The sequence below is a fragment of the Mytilus trossulus genome, chromosome 6 (genome assembly GCF_036588685.1).
Source record: "Mytilus trossulus isolate FHL-02 chromosome 6, PNRI_Mtr1.1.1.hap1, whole genome shotgun sequence".
In the NCBI taxonomy this organism is placed as follows: domain Eukaryota; kingdom Metazoa; phylum Mollusca; class Bivalvia; order Mytilida; family Mytilidae; genus Mytilus; species Mytilus trossulus.
Window position 1 is genome coordinate 25,039,183 of NC_086378.1, and position 21,090 is coordinate 25,060,272.

General features: G+C 30.7%; 1 protein-coding gene across 3 annotated transcripts in view; it reads left to right on the plus strand.

Moving 5' to 3' along the window:
• The window catches only part of LOC134720984 (protein spire homolog 1-like), a 54,685-nt gene that overhangs the window by 10,738 nt on the left and 22,857 nt on the right, over positions 1 to 21,090 (plus strand). For all 3 annotated transcript variants that reach the window (XM_063583618.1, XM_063583619.1, XM_063583620.1), the window contains exons 2-3: positions 3,294 to 3,349; positions 8,378 to 8,581. In XM_063583618.1, the coding sequence (XP_063439688.1) occupies positions 3,294 to 3,349; positions 8,378 to 8,581 (260 nt within the window). The remainder of the gene's footprint in view (positions 1 to 3,293; positions 3,350 to 8,377; positions 8,582 to 21,090) is intronic.

Consider the following 21,090-nt stretch of genomic DNA (forward strand, 5'->3'; position numbering starts at 1 on the left):
ATATTTGTACTTCACATCAGACATGCAAAAGATAAATTATTTAAATAAAGGTATTGTCCTAACATCCCTGGTATTTGTGATTCCCGTCCAAATACAACCTCGTTATATTTTGACAGACTGATTAAATAGAATGGTTAAAAATGTCTGTAATTTTTATGTGGGCTGTATGTATAATGTTGGAATGTTTGACTAAAATATAACTTTATAAATTAATGACAATTAAAGAATTTTTTAAAACACCAATTTGGCAGTATATCAACTTATCCTGGCTTAAGATTAAAAGTTCGGAGACTTTTGTCGATAAAATAAATATGAGATGTATTATATTTGTAAACATAATTGAAATTCTTTGTGAATAGAAATTAAAATGTTTGTATACTTTACTTTATATTGAGCTTTAGAAGTTGTAATTTTTATTTACCAACTTTTTAGATTTTTTTTTTAATATTTGCTGTATATGCAGATACTGGTACAGCACATACTGTAGTTACATGAAGTACAACATAAAAAAGTTTATAAAAGGTTTGAAATTAAAAAATGTCACATTGATAAATTTATTATACTCTTGTTATTTACATAAAACATTACAGAGATGACTATAAATTTGAATAAAACATATTTTTTATATTTATTGATATATTTTTTGTCAAATTGTGATCATAAAGAATTGACCTATACAACTGTTCAACTATAGAAATGATGCTCAGCTTTTTAAATGTTGATTGATTGCTGATTGGCCAGTAGCAAATATTTGGGAATTTCATAATCACATTCAACAATTATCAGATTGGAAGGTTAATAGAAGATGTAAGCAGAAAATATCACAAATCTAAGAATCTCTTCAAGCAATTAATTATCATTAGAAAATGAGATATCCATGCCAATGTTTACATGCCCTTTTCAGATGACAGTGTGTGGGTCAAACAATGTTTTATGATACTCTAAAGATTAGAACCTATTTAGGAACATATATTTCTGTAACAATTCTGTTACATTTTGATCCTCTATTAAGTGGGTACACAGATTTGCACATATATAAAGCAAAAAAAGCATTCAAGAACCATGACTGTTTAGCTTAATTTATGTACCAAATGTTTATTAAAACTGTTATTTTCTTTAACTATATAACATAGTTGCAAGTTAACTCATTGTCATTTGTCAAGTGCATAATAAGAAATAATACACTAAATAAGCAATTATCTGCATGTATGCATTAAAAGTTAATTTGATATATATTTTTGACTCCTTATAGACAAAATGCAATAAATATAGCAATTTGTCAACCATTATGGTGCATTGGTGTGTAATTTCATTCATTCATAAGAAAAACGATTATAATAGAGCAACAGATGTGTCATCTTTGTGGTATTGTAGTAAACTGCAATGGTATTGTTCCAATATCTGATTGGTCTTTAAGGCTTAGTAACATTACCTCATGCATTGAATATTTTTCTGCAACTATTAAGTGCAGTAAATGTCAGATCTGTAGTCAGAAATTTCAGCATACTATTTACCTTATTTCTATCCTTCAATTGACTAGCAACTGAATGTTTTAAGAGAGACCCTCTTTTTTTTAAATTTTGTATATTTGTCTTGACACATTTTGTTGCAATTTCTATTTCAAAATTTGGAACATTTAATTTGCATTATAAGTTATAACTAACAGAAGGATGCCACCAAGACGCCTTGTTGATTTTGTGTCAAAGGGTAAAGGTCAAGGATATAAAGCACCTAGATCTTAAAAAATGTTTTTGAACACTTCCTTGAGTTTACTTTGGCCCACATGCATGAAACTCTAAGATATGCTATAAAAACATGGGATAACAAGATACTCAAAGATACTCATAGATTGTAGTTCTAAATGTGGATTTAGGCCCACATTCACATTTTAAGTTTTAGATAAAAACATTCCAATCAGGCATTTGAACAAAGCAGATTCACTACAAAAAAAAAACTTTCGAGTTACTAAAAGTAATCATTGTAATTTTCAGAGGGGAGCTATGTATAAGTTTTTTGGCCATCAAATATTACAAGTGCTAAAGAAGCATTGGCAAAATTAAGAGTATAGCTTTAACATTTAGGCAGTTCCAACACATTATGGGAACCAGTTGCCCCCTCCCCCTGTTCAGTTTTCCCTATGCAATTGAAGCAATTTGATACAGACATTGAAGTTTTCAGTGTAACATGCAATATGGTTGATCTCCATAACTAATTCTGGATTTGTTAAATACTATTTTTTACACCCTCAGGCATTTGTCAGAGGTTGTGTGATAGGTTGTAGACTTATGTTTACCTGTTAGTTCAGAAGTTGATTGCCTGATCCTTGTATATGGAAAGAATTTTAAATATTAAAACAAATATGTTTTTATATTGAATTTTGTCAACATGTCAATATAGAAATATAGATATATTAATAATATCAGCATGAAAACAGTTTATGGGAAGATTTTGATGGGGATTACTTCAATAGACGTGACAAAAACTTGAAGTTAATTTGTCTGCAGTTTACATTGAATTAGCTATAGTCTACCAAAGTTATGGATTGCACACAGCTGATTTAACAAACAAATTGTATAATTAAAAAGGAGAGATTGTAATTTAGTTTTCCTTTTCTTACAGAATCTCCAGAATTCTTGGCTTCCTAGATTTTATGTTGCCCTTTTTACACTGTTGAATTGTAAATTGTAATGTCTTTTGGTCATTTTCATTTTTTTGCCGTGGGGTTATTGACTTTTGCAATAAAAATCATGTTGAAGAAAACTAAATGACAATGGATTGCCAAAAGACTATAAAGACAAACAGCAGAACAAAAGTCCATAAAACACTTCACAGAAATCTACAACAGTCGACAAAACACTACACAGAAAGCAACAACAGTCCATAAATTAATACACAGAAAACTACAACACTCCACACATCACTACACATGAAACTACAACAGTGCAAAAAAACAATACACACAAAATTACAAGTCCAAAAAAACTACCTAGAGAACTACAACAGTCCACAAAACACTACACAGAAAACCACAACAGTCCACAAAACACTACACATGGAACAACAACAGTCCAAAACAACACTATACATGGAACTTAACAACAGTCCACAAAACACTAACAGAAAACTTAAACAGTCCACAAAAACACTAACAGAAAACTTAAACAGTCCATAAAACACTACTTAGAAAACTACCGATTGAACTTCACTTACACTGTATATTTCTTACATGACATACTATCTTTAGACAATCTGATGTGGACAATGTAATGACTTTTTTCTACTTTTATTTTCAGTAAAAAGGAAGAATTCAGTAACAGGAAAAGATATTAAAATAGTCACAGAAAACGATGTAAGTAGTTGATGAGAACAGTAAGTTTAGGGATGTTTGAAAATCTGCTCTGACTGAAAAAGTTGTAATGAAGAGTATTAAAGGTATTAAATACCCCTTTGGGAAAACTTTTGTTCACCTTTGACTTTTCTGGATTTAAGTACCTTTTGTAATGCTTTGTGCACTCTTAGTCTTTTCATCTTTCTTTGTTTTGGCATTGGTATTGTCTTTTCTGTTTAATGAATGATTTGGAATGGACAGTTGGTATCTTCATCTTGTAGGTTTTTATTAAAGATAATAAACAAAACTACCAAGTATGATAATGGTTCAATAAATCAAAGAATGAAAAAAGGACTTATTATTGATTTTAGTTGTTCATAGTTTAGACTGGGTAGTAAGGATTAGGATTATCTCTTTGCTCTATGACTAAGTAACGTTCTTGGACCTTAATAAGATTATCCTGATCCAGTTATAACTAATTATAACTTATTGTGCGCAATTGACGAATTCTAATGATTCGTTACAGGTGCCACAAGCAGATTAATTCTTGTTGATCTCTACATGTCTATCGTTTTCCTGTGTGACTTACGTATATACATTGTGTATTATGAACGGTTTTAGTTGGAATTTAGTGAAGTACATTGTATTTCAGATGAACTTTCTGATAAAATTGTGGCATGTGTGTGACGGGAGAGATTTCGATTAGATTTATATGTAGTATTGAGCTATAACACTCATGTATTTAAAAGTCCAGATGAATATATGATCAAAACTGAAAAAGTGAATCAGTTAGATTTACATGATAAATGGTATTTCTTAGTTTATACAATTATGGAGTTTGAACTTTTGAATTCTCTTACATTTGTAGAACTTTGTCATTGAGTAAGACATTGTCTCGTATGTGTCTCTAGAATACTTTGTTATGATGCTGAACTTCAGGTCAATATATGATCCCTATAATGGATACATGTACTGGTAGTAAATTTCTGAGGATCAGTTTCACGTTTTTTTACTGAACAAAGGAAGAAAAAAATATTTTTATGGCATTTGATATGTCCAGGGTCATGGATAGAAAAGAATTGTTGTTAGATAAATTTTGTTTATTTGTAATCCATATTTATACAATTAATTAAAAACTGCAATGTTTCGTGACTATATCAGACCCACTCTAAAAAGATGGAATGATTTGATAAGTGTTGTACCCTAACATCCTTGATAGGTTGAAATTTCATATAGGGAAATTAATGATGAACCATTTAAAATGAATTTGACCCAAACCTTCAAATTCCTCCGATTCATTGATGTAGTAAAAATTCGATTGAAATGCTGATTTAAAAGTTAAAATGTTTGTATTCATTTACATTAAAAAAATCACCTCTTTATACACACAAATAATTCAAAGATTCAATAAGCTGATTTGGGTAGGGCTATTGATGGTAGCCCATTTCCTGTTTAAAGATAACGTAAAATATCATTAGTAAAGTCCATTTTTGTGGGTTACACAGATTTCTTCTTATGTCCTTTGAAGCTTTTGTTGTCATACATCATGTGTGTGCATCTTTTAATGTGGTATTCAATGTGTAGAATAATCATATATTAAATGAACTGAAAGAGAGTTATTTGATATGAAGCTGCTTTAAACAATATGTAGTTGAAGTATACAAAAATAAAATATGAATAATATGAATTAAAAAAAGATTTTTGCTGCTTTAAACAGCCTAAATGGGCTATTAGGATTCAAAATAAGTGCAAGCATTGTATGTGGAGTCTTTGACTATTTGTTTGTTTAGTTAATCTTGAAAACTCTTACAATGCATTTGTTTTCTAAAATGTGGCCAACTGCATTGTATACATATCAACAAAGTTATGGAATCTGTAAAACTCAAGTAAACCAATAGCTAGAGTTGTCTATTATCATAATTATATAATGCTATATACTGCATGTCAAAGTTGCTGGTACTGTGAACCATCTTACTTTGATGATATTTTATTTCATGTTTAAGGTTAACCCTCTCTATCCAACTTAATGGCCAAAAGTCATTGAATAAATCTCTTGTGAAAATAGGATTCTTCAGGGTATGATCAAATGATGATGAAGGCATTCTTAAATGATGTTGGTGGCATTCTTATGCAAGTGGCCTTTTGTTAATTGTTGCACAGTATTTGCGTTCATAAGAGACACAAAAAAATGCATAGCTATGTTATCAGGGGTAAAGCTATCCTGAACTTTTGTACTTTCTTCACCTTGGAAAATCAACATCTTTATTACTTCTCTAAAGTCTTGGAATAAGTATTAAAAACATTTAATGACTGAAATATGAAGAGCTTTTAAATTCTTTTTCAACATGATTTACAGTTAAAACATAGCTTTATATAGAAAATTCTTGTTTGTTTTGCAGATCGAGTTTGAATGATTTAGTTGAAAAATAACTCAGCACGACATTTTGACTTATTTCAAGGGTTACTTTTGTATTTTTCATTGTTTTTAAGTAGGTATAAAGGTGTTGATAAAAGTACCTTGGCACAATAAAACACACATAAATGGGCCATAAACTATTAACACAATTCATAAAGTCAAATATGGTTGTGTTTGTAATATATGTGTTTTAGTATTATAATATTGACAAGTCCCATTTAATATTTGTTTACAACATAATGATGTATACGAATATCTATGTTGCATAATTCATGTTATAAAGATTTTTTATAAATCAATATTTTCCTCTATTCAGGAGCTTCAAGTCTGGATGTCCTGCATGTATTTAATGCCAAACAAGTAATAATAACTCTGAACTGCTGACTGTTTTCTAGTGGTTAATTTTAAACTTATCTCTTGCCGACAATGATCCAAACTTAGTATACTAGTATTAAACGGTGGTCCAAGACCTATTATAATAGCCCTAATGCACAGCTGAGGGAGCATTATGTGTTATCATTGTCTGTCTGTAGTCTGTACATACATGTATGTACGTCTTGAAATTGGTTTCCTTTCACTAGATTTAGTTTGCCTTAACCAAATATTGTGTGACTTATACACAATACTTATTATTAAAAACAGAAAGATCTAGTCTGAATTTGGGTGTTATCATTTTTACTGTTCCAGAGTTATGCCCCTTTACAAATTTCCTCAGACTGCTGTGGTATCCTTAGTCCATAATTGCAGACTATAAAATTTTGCATTATTTGAACTTGGTGACAGATAACTGCTATTAGATGACTATGCTTTAAAGTGTTGGCCTCAGGCAAAATTCGTGTTAAACACAACCAGGCATATTTAATAGAAAACATTTATAACTCTCAAGTATCAAAGAAAGTTTCCAATTGAAATAGAGATTTTGCTACAAGATACATTTTAATTTAGAGTTTCAGTAACTAACATTTTATTATAATTATATGATAGGCGATCAATCATTATTTAAAGTTTTAGATACCCTGACCTGTAACATTTATTTCTATTTGATGAAGGTTAATTATTTGTTTAGGTTTTTTTCTTTAAATACCAGTTCGCAATATACATATATTATGTATAATTTTAATTCCCTTTGAAATTTATTGTAAGAGATAATTTATTTTCATAAAGAAAATGAGTGTCTAATTCTTTTAAAGAATATATGTAATCATATTAAAACTTGGTTATGAATGGATAATAATTTATTTGAAATACTGAATTGAGGATATAATTACTGAAATGAATGGGATAAACTTTGTCTTACATATTTTCTTATTATTTAATGCTGTCATTTGTATGCTTTTAAACAAACCATCTTGAAGGACATGTGTCAAAAATTTGCCAAAACTTAAAACCACATTCCTTCAGGAAGAGAGATGGTTCAGTGAAAACATTCGGTCAAAAAGGTGCTTTGCATTACAAAATTCCATTTGACGTTTATTTCTACAAGATTTCTTGTACATTTTCAGACTTATTTTAACTTTTAGTTTCTTGTGTACAATTTGGAGTTTTAGTATTGCGTTCATTATCACTGAACAAGTATATATTTGTTTAAGGGGCAGCTGAAGGAGGCCTTCAGGTGCAGGAATTTCTCGTTACATTGAAGGCCTGTTGGTAACCTTCTGCTGTTGTCTGCTCTATGGTTGGGTTGTTGTCTCTTTGGCACATTCCCCATTTCCATTCTCAATTTTATAACAATGCTCACTCACTCACAAACTCACTCAGCTCTTAAGGCAGTTTGTTTTCTCTTTGCCACATTCCCTGTTTCCATTCTCAAATTTATGGTCAATGCAATGATCTTTCTTTTCACATTCAAGTGCTCAAGTCTTCATACTACATGTTTTGACTGTTGGAGAACAAGTGAGGTGTGCATTACAACACCTTCTGAGTAAACATTCTTGTGTGTCTATTATGGGGAGATATAATACACCTTATGGCTATTTGTCTGCCATTGCTGGATATCACACAGATTCCCGTAAAATGTTGACGTCATAAAACAAAATATCTGACGCACAATGGAAAAGTGATTGTTGTTGACTTCAAAAGTTCAAGTGGCCTGGTCAGCCAGATTAACGATAAGGTGTATTGGAAATGACCAGTCCATCAAGGAGGGTCATCAAGGACCGTTCTTCTTGCGATGTTGTCATGGTTTTTGTCAGTCAGACCACCCTCATATCTTCTGTCTCCATTTAAGACGATAATCTGAAGTTTGAATTCTCAGATATATATGTATTTTGGTGGCAAATTTTGAATGCTACTCTTATTGTTTATATAGAAGAATAGCAAGAATATTTATAAACACTTAAAAAGACAACCAGTATAATCATAATCATAGTGCATCAACTGCTTGCCCAACCTGATCTGATGATCCACTATTGACAGATGCTTTAACTGTTCCAAGTTTTATGTCAAAACGAGAATCCTTCAGAAACAAGAGGACTGGATCCTGAATCATTGAAAAAGACAGATGAATATGCTGATGTTTTAACTAGATTTTTGATGGTCATAAAACTTTATATGAAATATATGGGTGATATTATATAATCATGATGATAACTTTCAAAAACTTAGGTATACAATAATTTGAATTATTTTTTCAGGCAATACAAGCCCTTGGTCTAGTTATATACCAAGCATTAGACTTTGGACTTGGGGACAATGAGGAGCGCCATCTGGGAAGAGATTTGGAACATCTCTTGGAGTTAATGATAAATCCTGATGAAGAGGATGAAACATTTAATGCAGATGATGAAGGAATAGAGAAAGATGCTAAAGAAGGGTGTACATTTCAGGAAATCACAGTGGTAAGTCAATTGTATGGAGTTCAGGATTGATTCTCTGAAAACTGTGTTGAATGAATGGGAGATAACTTAGGGGAAAAAAGGATGAAAAAAAAAGTGAATTGCATTTGTCAGATGTATGAATAATTCTTTCATTGTAATGTGAAGGAGGCGCTAGGACAAATAGAAATGTAAAGACAGCATTTGCATAAGGAGCAGGAACATTTTAGAATTGTATAGATAATCTTATTTTAGGAGTTAAAGCTTCTAAGCATTCCTTTTTATACGACCGCAAATTTTGAAAAAAATTTCGTCGTATATTGCTTTCACGTTGGCGTCGTCGTCGTCGTCGTCGTCGTCCGAATACTTTTAGTTTTCGCACTCTAACTTTAGTAAAAGTGAATAGAAATCTATGAAATTTTAACACAAGGTTTATGACCATGAAAGGAAGGCTGGTATTGATTTTGGGAGTTTTGGTCCCAACATTTTAGGAATTAGGGGCCAAAAAGGGCCCAAATAAGCATTTTCTTGGTTTTCGCACTATAACTTTAGTTTAAGTTAATAGAAATCTATGAAATTTTGACACAAGGTTTATGACCACAAAAGAAAGGTTGGGATTGATTTTGGGAGTTTTGGTTTCAACAGTTTAGGAATTAGGGGCCAAAAAAGGGCCCAAATAAGCATTATTCTTGGTTTTCGCACAATAACTTAAGTTAAAGTGAATAGAAATCAATGAAATTTAAACACAATGTTTATGACCACAAAAGGAAGGTTGGTATTGATTTTGGGAGTTTCGGTTCCAACAGTTTAGGAATTAGGGGCCAAAAAGGGACCCAAATAAGCATTTTTCTTGGTTTTCGCACCATAGCGTTAGTATAAGTAAATAGAAATCTATGAAATTTAAACATAAGGTTTATGACTATAAAAGGAAGGTTGGTATTGATTTTTGGAGTTTTGGTCCCAACAGTTAAGGAAAAAGGGGCCCAAAGGGTCCAAAATTAAACTTTGTTTGATTTCATCAAAATTGAATAATTGGGGTTCTTTAATTTGCCGAATCTAACTGTGTATGTAGATTCTTAATTTTTGGTCCCGTTTTCAAATTGGTCTACATTAAGGTCCAAAGGGTCCAAAATTAAACTTAGTTTGATTTTAACAAAAATTGAAACCTTGGGGTTCTTTGATATGCTGAATCTAAAAATGTACTTAGATTTTTGATTATTGGCCCAGTTTTCAAGTTGGCCCAAATCGAGGTCCAAAATTAAACATTGTTTGATTTCATCAAAAATTGAATAATTGGGGTTCTTTGATATGCCAAATCTAACTGTGTATGTAGATTCTTAATTTTTGGCCCAGTTTTAAAATTGGTCTAAATTAAAGTGCAAAGGGTCCAAAATTAAACTAACTTTGATTTTAACAAAAATTAAATTCTTGGGCCTCTTTGATATGCTGTATCTAAACATGTACTTAGATTTTTGATTATGGGCCCAGTTTTCAAGTTGGTCCAAATCAGGATCTAAAATTATTATATTAAGTATTGCGCAATAGCAAGTCTTTTCAATTGCACAGTATTGTGCAATGGCAAGAAATATCTAATTTCACAATATTGTGAAATAGCAAATTTTTTTTTAATTAAGAGTTATCTTTCTTTGTCCAGTATAGTAAGCAAGAAATATCTGCAATAATTTTTTTTAATTGGAGTTATCTTTCTTTGTCCAGAATCAACTTAAATCTTTGTTATATACAATATACAATGTATATTCACTTTTTACTACCAACTGGTAAATTTAAATAATCTTTACCATTCAGTGATAACAAGCAGTTTTTTTACATCTTAATATTTTATGATGTATTTAAATGAGTAGTAATTGTTGCAAACTCCATTAGAATATTTTAATTGAAATTAGTTTTGGAATAAGGGAAAGGGGGATGTGAATAAAAAATTGGGTTCAATTTTTCTCATTTGAAATTTCATAAATAAAAAGAAAATTTCTTCAAACCTTTTTTGAGAGGATTAATATTCAACAGCATAGTGAATTGCTCTAAGAGAAAACAAAAATTTTAAGTTCATTTGAATACATTCATTCTGTGTCAGAAACCTATGCTGTGTCAACTATTTAATCACAATCCAAATTTAGAGTGGAATCCAGCTTGAATGTTGTGTCCATACTTGCCCCAACCGTTCAGGGTTCAACCTCTGCGGTCGTATAAAGCTACGCCCTGCGGAGCATCTGGTTTCAAGCTGTTTTCCTATTCTGTTTGAAGAACTACGTCCATGATACAGAACCAATTTTATAGCAGAAAAAAAAGAAACTGTTATGCAGAAACTGAATATCATATAACGATACACAATGATCATGATAAATATTTAATAGACCAGGAATTCAGTTTTATCAGTTTCTTCCACTGCCCTGGTTAAATTTTCTGACCCAAAACTGAAATACTTATATCTTAATTTCATTCAATTAAATGAGGCCAAATTGAAAGAACATGTCTCTTTAAAATACAAATAGACAAAAATATCAACAAAATTTGTGTATTTGAGAATTAACTATTCAAAAGCGTATTGCATTACACCCTGGATTTTAAGTGGGTGCAGCTCGGGGGAAAACCCATTTTGGTCACAAATAAAATTTTAATGTAAGGGCATGCAGGATATGGAAATTTTATACTTTATGCCTGAAATATGAATTTCTATGAAGCCTATAAAAACGATTTATACTTTGATAGTCTTTTTGCAAGCTAGCATACCTAGACCTAAACGATGATTCAAAGATTTGTCATAATTTAAACATATGAGTAATCTGTGTATTGTAGTAAACTACCCCCATGACTTTAAATATTGTCTGATTACATTAAACCTACCCTGCAATTGTTACACCTATACCCTTCATAGTAAAGATTTTATCACGATAGTTCGGTCAATCATCAAACATTACGATTCTTATATCTATATAAAGACTTGACAATGCCTGTCCATCTATTTGTTTTTAGATTCAAAATATAGATATGAGTTTATTAAGTTGTTAAATTTCTCAATGTAGGGGGTTCATTATGGGCCATTCAGCTTTATATCTGCGTGGTATATGATGTTTTGAAAAATAATATTTATAATTTGAAAATTGGCATGAAACACCAAAATTTTGGTTGTTATTGTTATAAATTAAAATAGCATTTTACAAAATATAAGTTTTTCGTTGTGGGTCCAGTATATGAAGCATTTGTTTGGCGATATTTTTTGGCAAGAGAAGGGCTTAGTTTTAAAATATTGTATATTGCATTTTATTCACCCTTTATGCACAATTACAAGTAGATCTAAGACCTGCAATATCTAGAAAGATTAGAAAAATACAAAACTATCTTTTCATCTCTTCTACTCAAAAAAAATATTTTAAAGAATTTGATGTTCTTGAAATAGAACTTCAAACTATTCATCAGAATGTTAGAATTTGGACAAACAAATTTTTTGAAATTATTTTTACCAAACATAAGTGCTTCCTGAAGTGGTCTTTGATCTTTACCTTTTATCTCGTTAACCTGTAAGGTGATCTACCTGTTAGTCAAAATAAGACAAATAAGAAAGGTCACTTGTGCTTTCCTTATACCGTATAAGGTGTAACCCTTAAAGTGCATAAACAGTAAATAAAATTCTTACTGTGGGAAAAATTATCAGTATGATTTTTTTTTCATCATCGCATGATTTACCTTCAATGAAAACACATTTATTTCAGTGTTATGTAATAAAATAAGTAAATTTTTTTTAAAATTTATTTACTTTTACATATGGATGATAATTATAAAACTGGTAAAATGATTTATTTTTAATGCCTGGATGAGTGATTTTCTCATGTTTAAATATTTTTAGAGACTTTTAATTAAAAGATACAATATGTGCAGTATCATACCTGTTTACTTAACTTCTCAAGTAACTGAGAGTTATGCAAACTATTCCTTATTAAAACTGCCAAGAAACTTAAGAAGGAGTAAAGTTAAATTCGGTTTCTTTATTAAGTTGTTACAACTTTAATCATGCATTATAATCATCTGAAAAAGGATATTTTAGTAAGTTGTACAATGCTGAATACGCTATTCTCTCATTCCCTTTATATGTAAACATGACATAATTAATATTTTGTAACAAAAAAGTATGTTCTTGCTGGAAGTGGGAGTATATATATAGATAGATTTACTTCCAATAATGTTCTCTCTGAGTCTATAATGGGTCTTGTATAAGATGGTTGTCATTATTTGCACATTTTGACCTGTCTGTGTCTTCTCTGCAATGCAGTTTGGTTTTGACTTGTCAAAAAACGATTATTTGTTATGATAAACCATTACAGCCACCCATTATGCTTCATTTCAAATAATTGAATAAACTAATTTGCAGGAGATATTTGATACATTGTTCATACATGTAAGCTTATTAGTTGGAAGTTCTGAAACATTCTAGAACCTAAAGGTTTTGGTCTGTACACCTGGCAATTTTAATATTTGTCCTTCATCATTTGTCGATAGGGATGGACAAAGGACATATATTCAGTAGGATTTATACAGTAGTTGCGAATTATCAAATTTATCATCACTGGGCTACAAATTTATTAAATGGGTTGTTAGGAAGGTTGACATTTGTTTAATTTTTCAATTTTAAATCTTTGAATGTTTTGAAAGGGAAAGTTCATGACCACTTTTATGTATAGGGAAGGCAATTTATGTTTGCAAGGGTCAGACTTAGATTAACTTTGCTTATGTTGATCTGAAATAAATAAAATTTGATGTTTTTGATGCATTTAAGTCACCACATAACTTCAAATTACAATAGGTTGACATCTACATTCACTAGAACAGGTGTGATACTAAACTGATAATAAATCAGCATTTTATATGGAATTGTCATTATTTGTTTATAGTAAAAAAAATAACCTATATATTATAAAATTTATGACTTTATCCTGATTGAGGTGATTTTTATAGCTTTACAAGTAAGGACATAGAAATAAAATATTTAGCATTGTTATAACTATCAGACAGAAGAAAAGAGGGTATAATTTACTTCATTTTATGAACCCTGAGCATGTTTAATACTTGTCTGAAACTGCCTGATAATTTCCCAGATATCTGTTTCCATTGTGAAAAAGGTATGATAATTTCCTTGTGGAAATCCCCTTTGTACTACTAAAAATGTACAAAGACTCAACAAAATTTTAAAGGCTTTTTGATACTGATTTATCAGGGCAATAATTAAGTGCCTGATATATCATCATAAATAATAATAAAATTTTCTTTTGATTTGAAGCTCAATGTTATAATATGTTTGACAGTCACAAGGAGGAATTTCAGGTTCACATTACATTACATTACAGTAGCAAACAAAGATATAAGATATTTGCCAGTTAAAAGAAAGGCATGTTTTCCAACCCCTTTATCTTTCATACATTATAGGTTTGGAGACTACAATGCCAAAACATAGATCATTTACTGTTAAAAGCTGAAGCAAGAATCATTTTACTGTTAAAAGCTAAAGCTTAGACCATTTGCTGTTAAAATTCAGAGTAGGGACAATCAACATTTAGAAGCCTGAATAAGTAACATTATTTTTATAACCAGGGATTAAATACATTTTAAGGCCACTTTCTTTGTACACAAGAGTTTTGATATTAAAATCTGCAATGTTTGTCATAAAATGTTGAAGTAACTTGTTTATTTTTATCTCTTTATGTCATCTTAGTAAGTGAGAAAAATAATAAAGTCATATGATTCATCCTGCAAGTTTAACTCAATTTTGTGCATCCTTTAGTTATAAAACAAGGTCATGAGGGGTAAACATTTTAATAGAGAAAATAGTCTATTTAAATGAAATTTTAGATGAAGGAGTGTGTTATTTCAATCCATTTATTATATACATATATATTTTTACAGAAATATGAATCCGTGTCTAGACTATAGTTACCATAATTACATGTAGATATTTGTATATTATATGTGATATTTATTTGTTCATGCTAATTTGTTACTGAATCAAGACTATTGAATTAAGTGCAGTTAAGTCATTAATGGATGTGTTGATTAAAGTCCAGACTTGCCCAAGAGTAACATAGGAAAGATAGCCCTGTTGGGTTTCAATGTTCCAAGGGGGTCACATTGGTCGTGTCAGATCCCAGATTGCACTTTTTATTTTGTCTGAATCCTGTATCTTGCTTATCATTACATTAAAAGTGCTTGTAATTTTACAAGTTCAGACCAACTTTGTTTCCTATTTTTAAGCAAAATAGTTATACTTTCATGTGTCACAATCAGGAAAATCTTCCAATCCAGCCTCATGCTTAGACCCAAACAAGAGCCACTTTCTCTGTGTACATAATAGAGGAGGGAATCAGGACCTTTATCAGTACTCTGGGATCTGGTATTTTTAAGCTCAGGATTTCGAGATTGACCCTTTCGGGATCCGGGAATTCTTGTTTTTAAATTTCGGGACCTCGAGATTTCATGTTTTTAAGCCCAGGATTTCGTGATTTCTTGTTTTAAAGCCCTGGAATTCGGGATCAGGCCGGCCCCCCTTCTACCCTCCCTCTTAATAGAAATAAAATTTTGGAAAAGCAGTGTGAATATATAGCCATTCTTAAAGATCCATTAGACAGTCAAACATGTCTGATAAAATTGGGTTAGACTGGGAAAGACTTTTTTTTAACATTGATTTTTACAGCATGACCAATGTTCTATAAAAGTCAGCAGTCTTAATCACTTGCTATATAGTGAAACAACTTTTTGAAATGTCTTTTTTTGTCATTACAAGGTTACAAATCATTTCCATTATGTTACAATCAATATTTCTAATCATATGACATTTCTCATAAATAGACAAGTTCTTATATCTAAGAACAAATTATATTTCCTTAACTGATTGAACAAATTGACAATTTGATAAAATTTATCTATATTTTAGATTTGTTGATTTACCGGTAAACAATTTAAATTTTCCGAATAAAATTGAAGGATTGATACTATTTAATTTGATGTGATTGCCAGGGTTTCTGTAAAGTATCAAAAGGAATGTATTGATTTGGTCTGATATCGGTGATTGAGTTTAGTATTGGAATGTGCTATTAAAAGGAACATAGGTATAGAGATCTATAGAGAGATCACCAAGTGGAAACCCTTTCAATATCTTCGATCATATAGAAGGTGAATTGATCACTAGAATATATATTGGAATGTCATGACTCTGCATAATTAAAGTCAATTCATATTGATTTAATGTATTTAATGACTTTTGTTTTTTAATGTTTGATGTATTTGTCAAGCGTTTGATATAGGTTTTGAGCTCACCTGGCCCGAAGGGCCAAGTGAGCTTTTCCCATCACTTGGCGTCCGGCGTCCGGCGTCGGCGTCCGTCGTCTGTTGTCTGTCATCCGTCGTCGTTGTTAGCTTTTACAAAAATCTTCTCCTCTGAAACCATTGGGCCAAATTAAACCAAACTTGGCCTCAATCATCATTGGGGTATCTAGTTTAAAAAATGTGCGGTGTGACCCGGTCAACCAACCAAGATGGCCGTCACGGCTAAAAATAGAACATAGGGATAAAATGCAGTTTTTGGCTTATAACTCAAAAACCAAAGCATTTAGAGCAGATCTGACAAGGGATATAATTGTTTATCAGGTCAAGATCTATCTGCCCTGAAATTTTCAGATGAATCGGACAACCCGTTGTTGGGTTGCTGCCCCTGAATTGGTAATTTTAAGGAAATTTTGCTGTTTTTGGTTATTATCTTGAATATTATTATAGATAGAGATAAACTGTAAACAGCAATAATGTTCAGCAAAGTAAGATTTACAAACAAGTCAACATGACCGAAATGGTCAGTTGACCCCTTTAGGAGTTATTGCCCTTTATAGTCACTTTTTAACCATTTTTCGTAAATTTTAGTTATCTTTTACAAAAATCTTCTCCTCTGAAACTACTGGACCAAATTAATCCAAACCTGGCAACAATCATCTTTGGGGTATCTTGTTTAAAAAATGTGTGGTGTGACCCGGTCAACTAACCAAGATGGCCACCACAGCTAAAAATAGAACATAGGGATAAAATGCAGTTTTTGGCTTATAACTCAAAAACCAAAGCATTTAGAGCAAATCTGACAAGGGGTATAAATGTTTATCAGGTCAAGATCTATCTGCCCTGAATTTTCAGATGAATCAGACAATCCGTTGTTGGGTTGCTGCCCCTGAAATTGGTAATTTTAAGGAAATTTTGCTGTTTTTGGTTATTATCTTGAATATTATTATAGATAGAGATAAACTGTAAACAGCAATAATGTTCAGCAAAGTAAGATTTACAAAAAAGTCAACATGACCGAAATGGTCAATTGACCCCCTAAGGAGTTATTGTCCTTTATAGTCAATTTTTAACAATTTTCATAAATTTTTATTTACATTTCCACTGATACTACTGGGCCAAGTTCATTATAGATAGAGATAATTGTAAGCAGCAAGACTGTTTAGTAAAGTAAGATTTACAAACACATCACCATCATTAAAACACAATTTTGTCATGAATCCATCTGCTTCCTTTGTTTAATATTCACATATAATACCAAGGTGAGCGACACAGGCTCTTTAGAGCCTCTAGTTTTTATGGAATTTTTAATATACCAAAGACCTGTATAATAAATTCTATCTTTTTTATTAGGCAATAATAAAAAGTAAAAACAAATGAAAAGCTGGTCAGACCATAAAAATGATATTTTCTTGGACACAATCAGGTTAAATGTATTTTTACTTGTGTTATTATTGATCTTTAAATGCATTTGTATAGAATAACTGACCAGTGGACAAACCAATTGTGCATTTATGTCAAACCTAAAGAGAAAAATAGAATAACAAAAATAACAAACTCTGATTACTCTTAGAAAAATTATGAAAGGAAAGTCCCTAATTAAGCAAATGGCAAAATCAAAAGCTCAAACACATCAAAGAATGGATAAAAAACAACTGTCATATTCCTGACTTATTACAAATTACTTCTGAATCTAAACTCATAATGTCTCTGGCCTGTTTGAATTTAATTGATATACATGTATTCCCAGTATTCCTAAACATATATAATTTATTAATTTAAATCAAAGGCAATCAATTATGTTAGGTATAGGTAGATCAAATTAGCCATAATATTCTTGTTTTATTTATGAGCTGACTGTCTTTTGATGTTATGACCTGTCACAGACCACACACCTGAAAAGGTTAATTGTGTTTCGACATCTATCCTGCTGAGGTACGGGGATACATGATATACTCAAATTAGAGACCTAAGTATTGGGACTAATTAAAACAAGGAAAATGTCAAAGATATAAGGAATATTTGTAATGGCCCACCCCTGAAAAAGTTAATTGCTTTTCTTTATCTGTCTACCATACACTGGAAGTTGACCAAAAGTCAATAGATTCAATAATGTGCTGCTTATCAGAAACAGACATTTCGACAGGTTAATTACAGGTTGTGTTCTATTTATGTTGCATCTAACTCAATAATGCAATTGTATTGTATTTCAAGAAAAATAAAATAGAATACCAGGCAATTTGCACAAAGTTTTGTTAGAAAATTTGTACTACTCTGGATTCATTGAAAAGTCATTTTTACGGGGTTTTGTGGGCATAGATTTATAGCACTCCTAATAATGTTCAACAACATTTAAACAATTTTCTGTAGACTTGTTAAGAAGACTATCAAAACCACAAAATAAGAAATGGAAGGTGTTTCCAACCATTTGTCCCTGACTATTCGAAAGAATATTTAATTGATCTTAAAAAAGGGGGGGCTTTCACCCCCCCCCTGGATTCTCAACTGTTAGGGCTTAGTGGTGACTAAATAAGACAGCTTCCTGCTAAGGTTGTGAACCTTTTGGGCAAGCCACAATTGGAGATACAAATTGTAATAGTGAAGAACCAAATCTGCCTTATATGTAAACTTTATTATTTTCACGTATTACGTAAAGATATAAACACTAATATATTATATTTCACATATAACATCAGTTACATGTGCAATTTAATTTTGATAAATGAAACTTTTAGACATTATATCATAGTTTATCATTCAAGACTGGAAATATGTGGTCTTTTTTGTTAAAACATCTCAAATTTGTTAAAGTCACCTTCAGGCAAATTAAATTAATGGAAAAAATATATTATTATTAATAATTCGTTTAAAAATGTTTGAAAGGAAAATAAGGAAAAAGAAACTCCATTTCATAAGGATGATTTCTTTTTATTTGTAGAACTTTAATTAAAATTAAATGTTTACTTACAAATGTGAGTGATTTATTTATTTATATCTTTTATGGTTTTACAAGCCAATTGTAAAACTATAAAACGATAGAAAAAAAAACTTAATGTTTTGGGTAAAACAAAATGCTTAGGCAATCTTTAGTTGTTTATGATTAGAAGACAGTGTTGTTCATCAAGGGGGTTTAATTAAAAGGTTTTATACATTATAAACTAATATAAAGTTAAGTAACATCTATGTTATAAAAGGTTTTCACACTGACTTGAGGGTACCCGGATAAGAAGTTGTATATGGTATACTACTTAGAATTTTTCCATTGCTACTGCATTTTTTTTTTTATTCAAAACAACAACAACAAAAAAAGAAAATAAGAGGTATATTTATTAGCAGCTAACTATCAGCTAACCCAAATCCAAATAAAGAAGCTAATAATTTCCATTCCATTATTCAATTCTATTGAAGTTCACCTGACTGCCTCAAATTCACAAATGGAATTATTCTTTTTTTAGCAATCTACGCTTTTCTAATAATTAAACGAAACCAGGAATTAACATTCTACTCATATAGTTTGTGATGACAAGTTAAAATGAAATATTTGATGTAAGTTTAAGGTCATGGTCCTCACAGTATATTGTGCAGTTAATGCAGTCTTCTGACTCCTTGTAAAGTAAAACTTTCATGTTATATTTGGAAGAAATGACATGTTTTATTTAAACAGACTTTAAATAGATGTTAAGGTGGAGTTTTAAACAGATTAAAAAATATTTATAAAGACAGATTTAAGCAATTAATAATTTTGACTGCAAACTGAATTTGTTTTCAATTTAATTCAAAGTGTAAAGAAGAAATCTTTAAATATAGGCTCATTATATAGTTAAATTTTATATATATGCCAACTTAATGCCTAAATGGATCTCAATGCCTTTAAAAAAAATGTCACCACTTGGTGGCCGTCCAAGTAAGTGTCACCCTTGTCCTTACATTCCCTTCAAAATCAAACAATTGTCCAGACTTTTACTGTCATGCATGTTGACCTTGACCTTATTTATGGTTTATATGTGTGTTATATATATATATAGTGATCAATTTGTACATATCAAGTACTTGTTTTGTTTTGGTAGACCAGATTTTTGGTCTTTGAAACTTGGTGGCAAGCTGAAGCAGTTGTCCATTTTTCCCTCTAAATTTGATACTTCCTAAAAAAAATACATACATGTAATACACATATGGCCAGTATCTGGTATATTTGAACTTGTTTGTAATACATTATTGTATTGTTAGACATGTAAGATGAAATCTTGAATATATAAGCCTTTATTAGAAAGGCAGTTACTAATATGTTTGATTAAACAGCATATTTGTATCATGCTTTAAGTTGATTGATCTTTATATTTACTTTAAAATTCTATTTAGGATAAAATATCAAAATTTTATTGACATTTTTGTGAAATTTTGTAAATGATCAATAAAGATTTAAATTCAGTAATGAAGATCAATAAAAAATGTTAGTAATAAAATACTGTTAATCAATGTTCATAAAATTATTACTATATGTCCCCATTCAAATGCATTGATCGTCAAAAATAAAGGGGGGGATTCCAACCCCCAAAACCTTCCCCCTGGATCCGCCACTGTCATAACACTTTGCTATCAAAGTTGGTACAAACCAGTACAATTATCAAACTATTACAGTTAATAAGTGGGAGGTTTGTCCAGATTAGTGTGTTGTCTAAGTTTATAATGACACCATTGAAACTGAGGTTACATAGAGCTTCACATTAATGTTAACATTTACAGTAGATAAATTGTGTTCAAAGTTGATGAATTAACAACACTTCTAGTTAAGGAATCAAATTATGTAGGTTTGGTATTTAGATAGATTCGACTGATCATTAGAACTTCTCAAGTCTTAAAATTACTTCCCTGAAAAATGATTTTGTTCATACAACTGAAACTAGATTTTGGATTCTTATAAGAATAAATTCCTGATAATTATCCTGTCAATAGCAGAAGTAATTGCCCAACAGTCTGGCAGTCCTATCAAATACCCATAATTACTGTGTTTATAATCCTGTCAGCTTCCTGTTGTCTCTGAAACAAACCATAAACAGACATAAATAAAGAATAGAACATTGATCTGGGTCATGAAATCCTGAGTTATTACAAATACAGGAAAAAATATATTGAGGTTTAAAATTGATCCTGCCTTCATCAGACAGTTAATTTCGGAACAAATTACAACAGACATTATTAATTGGCAA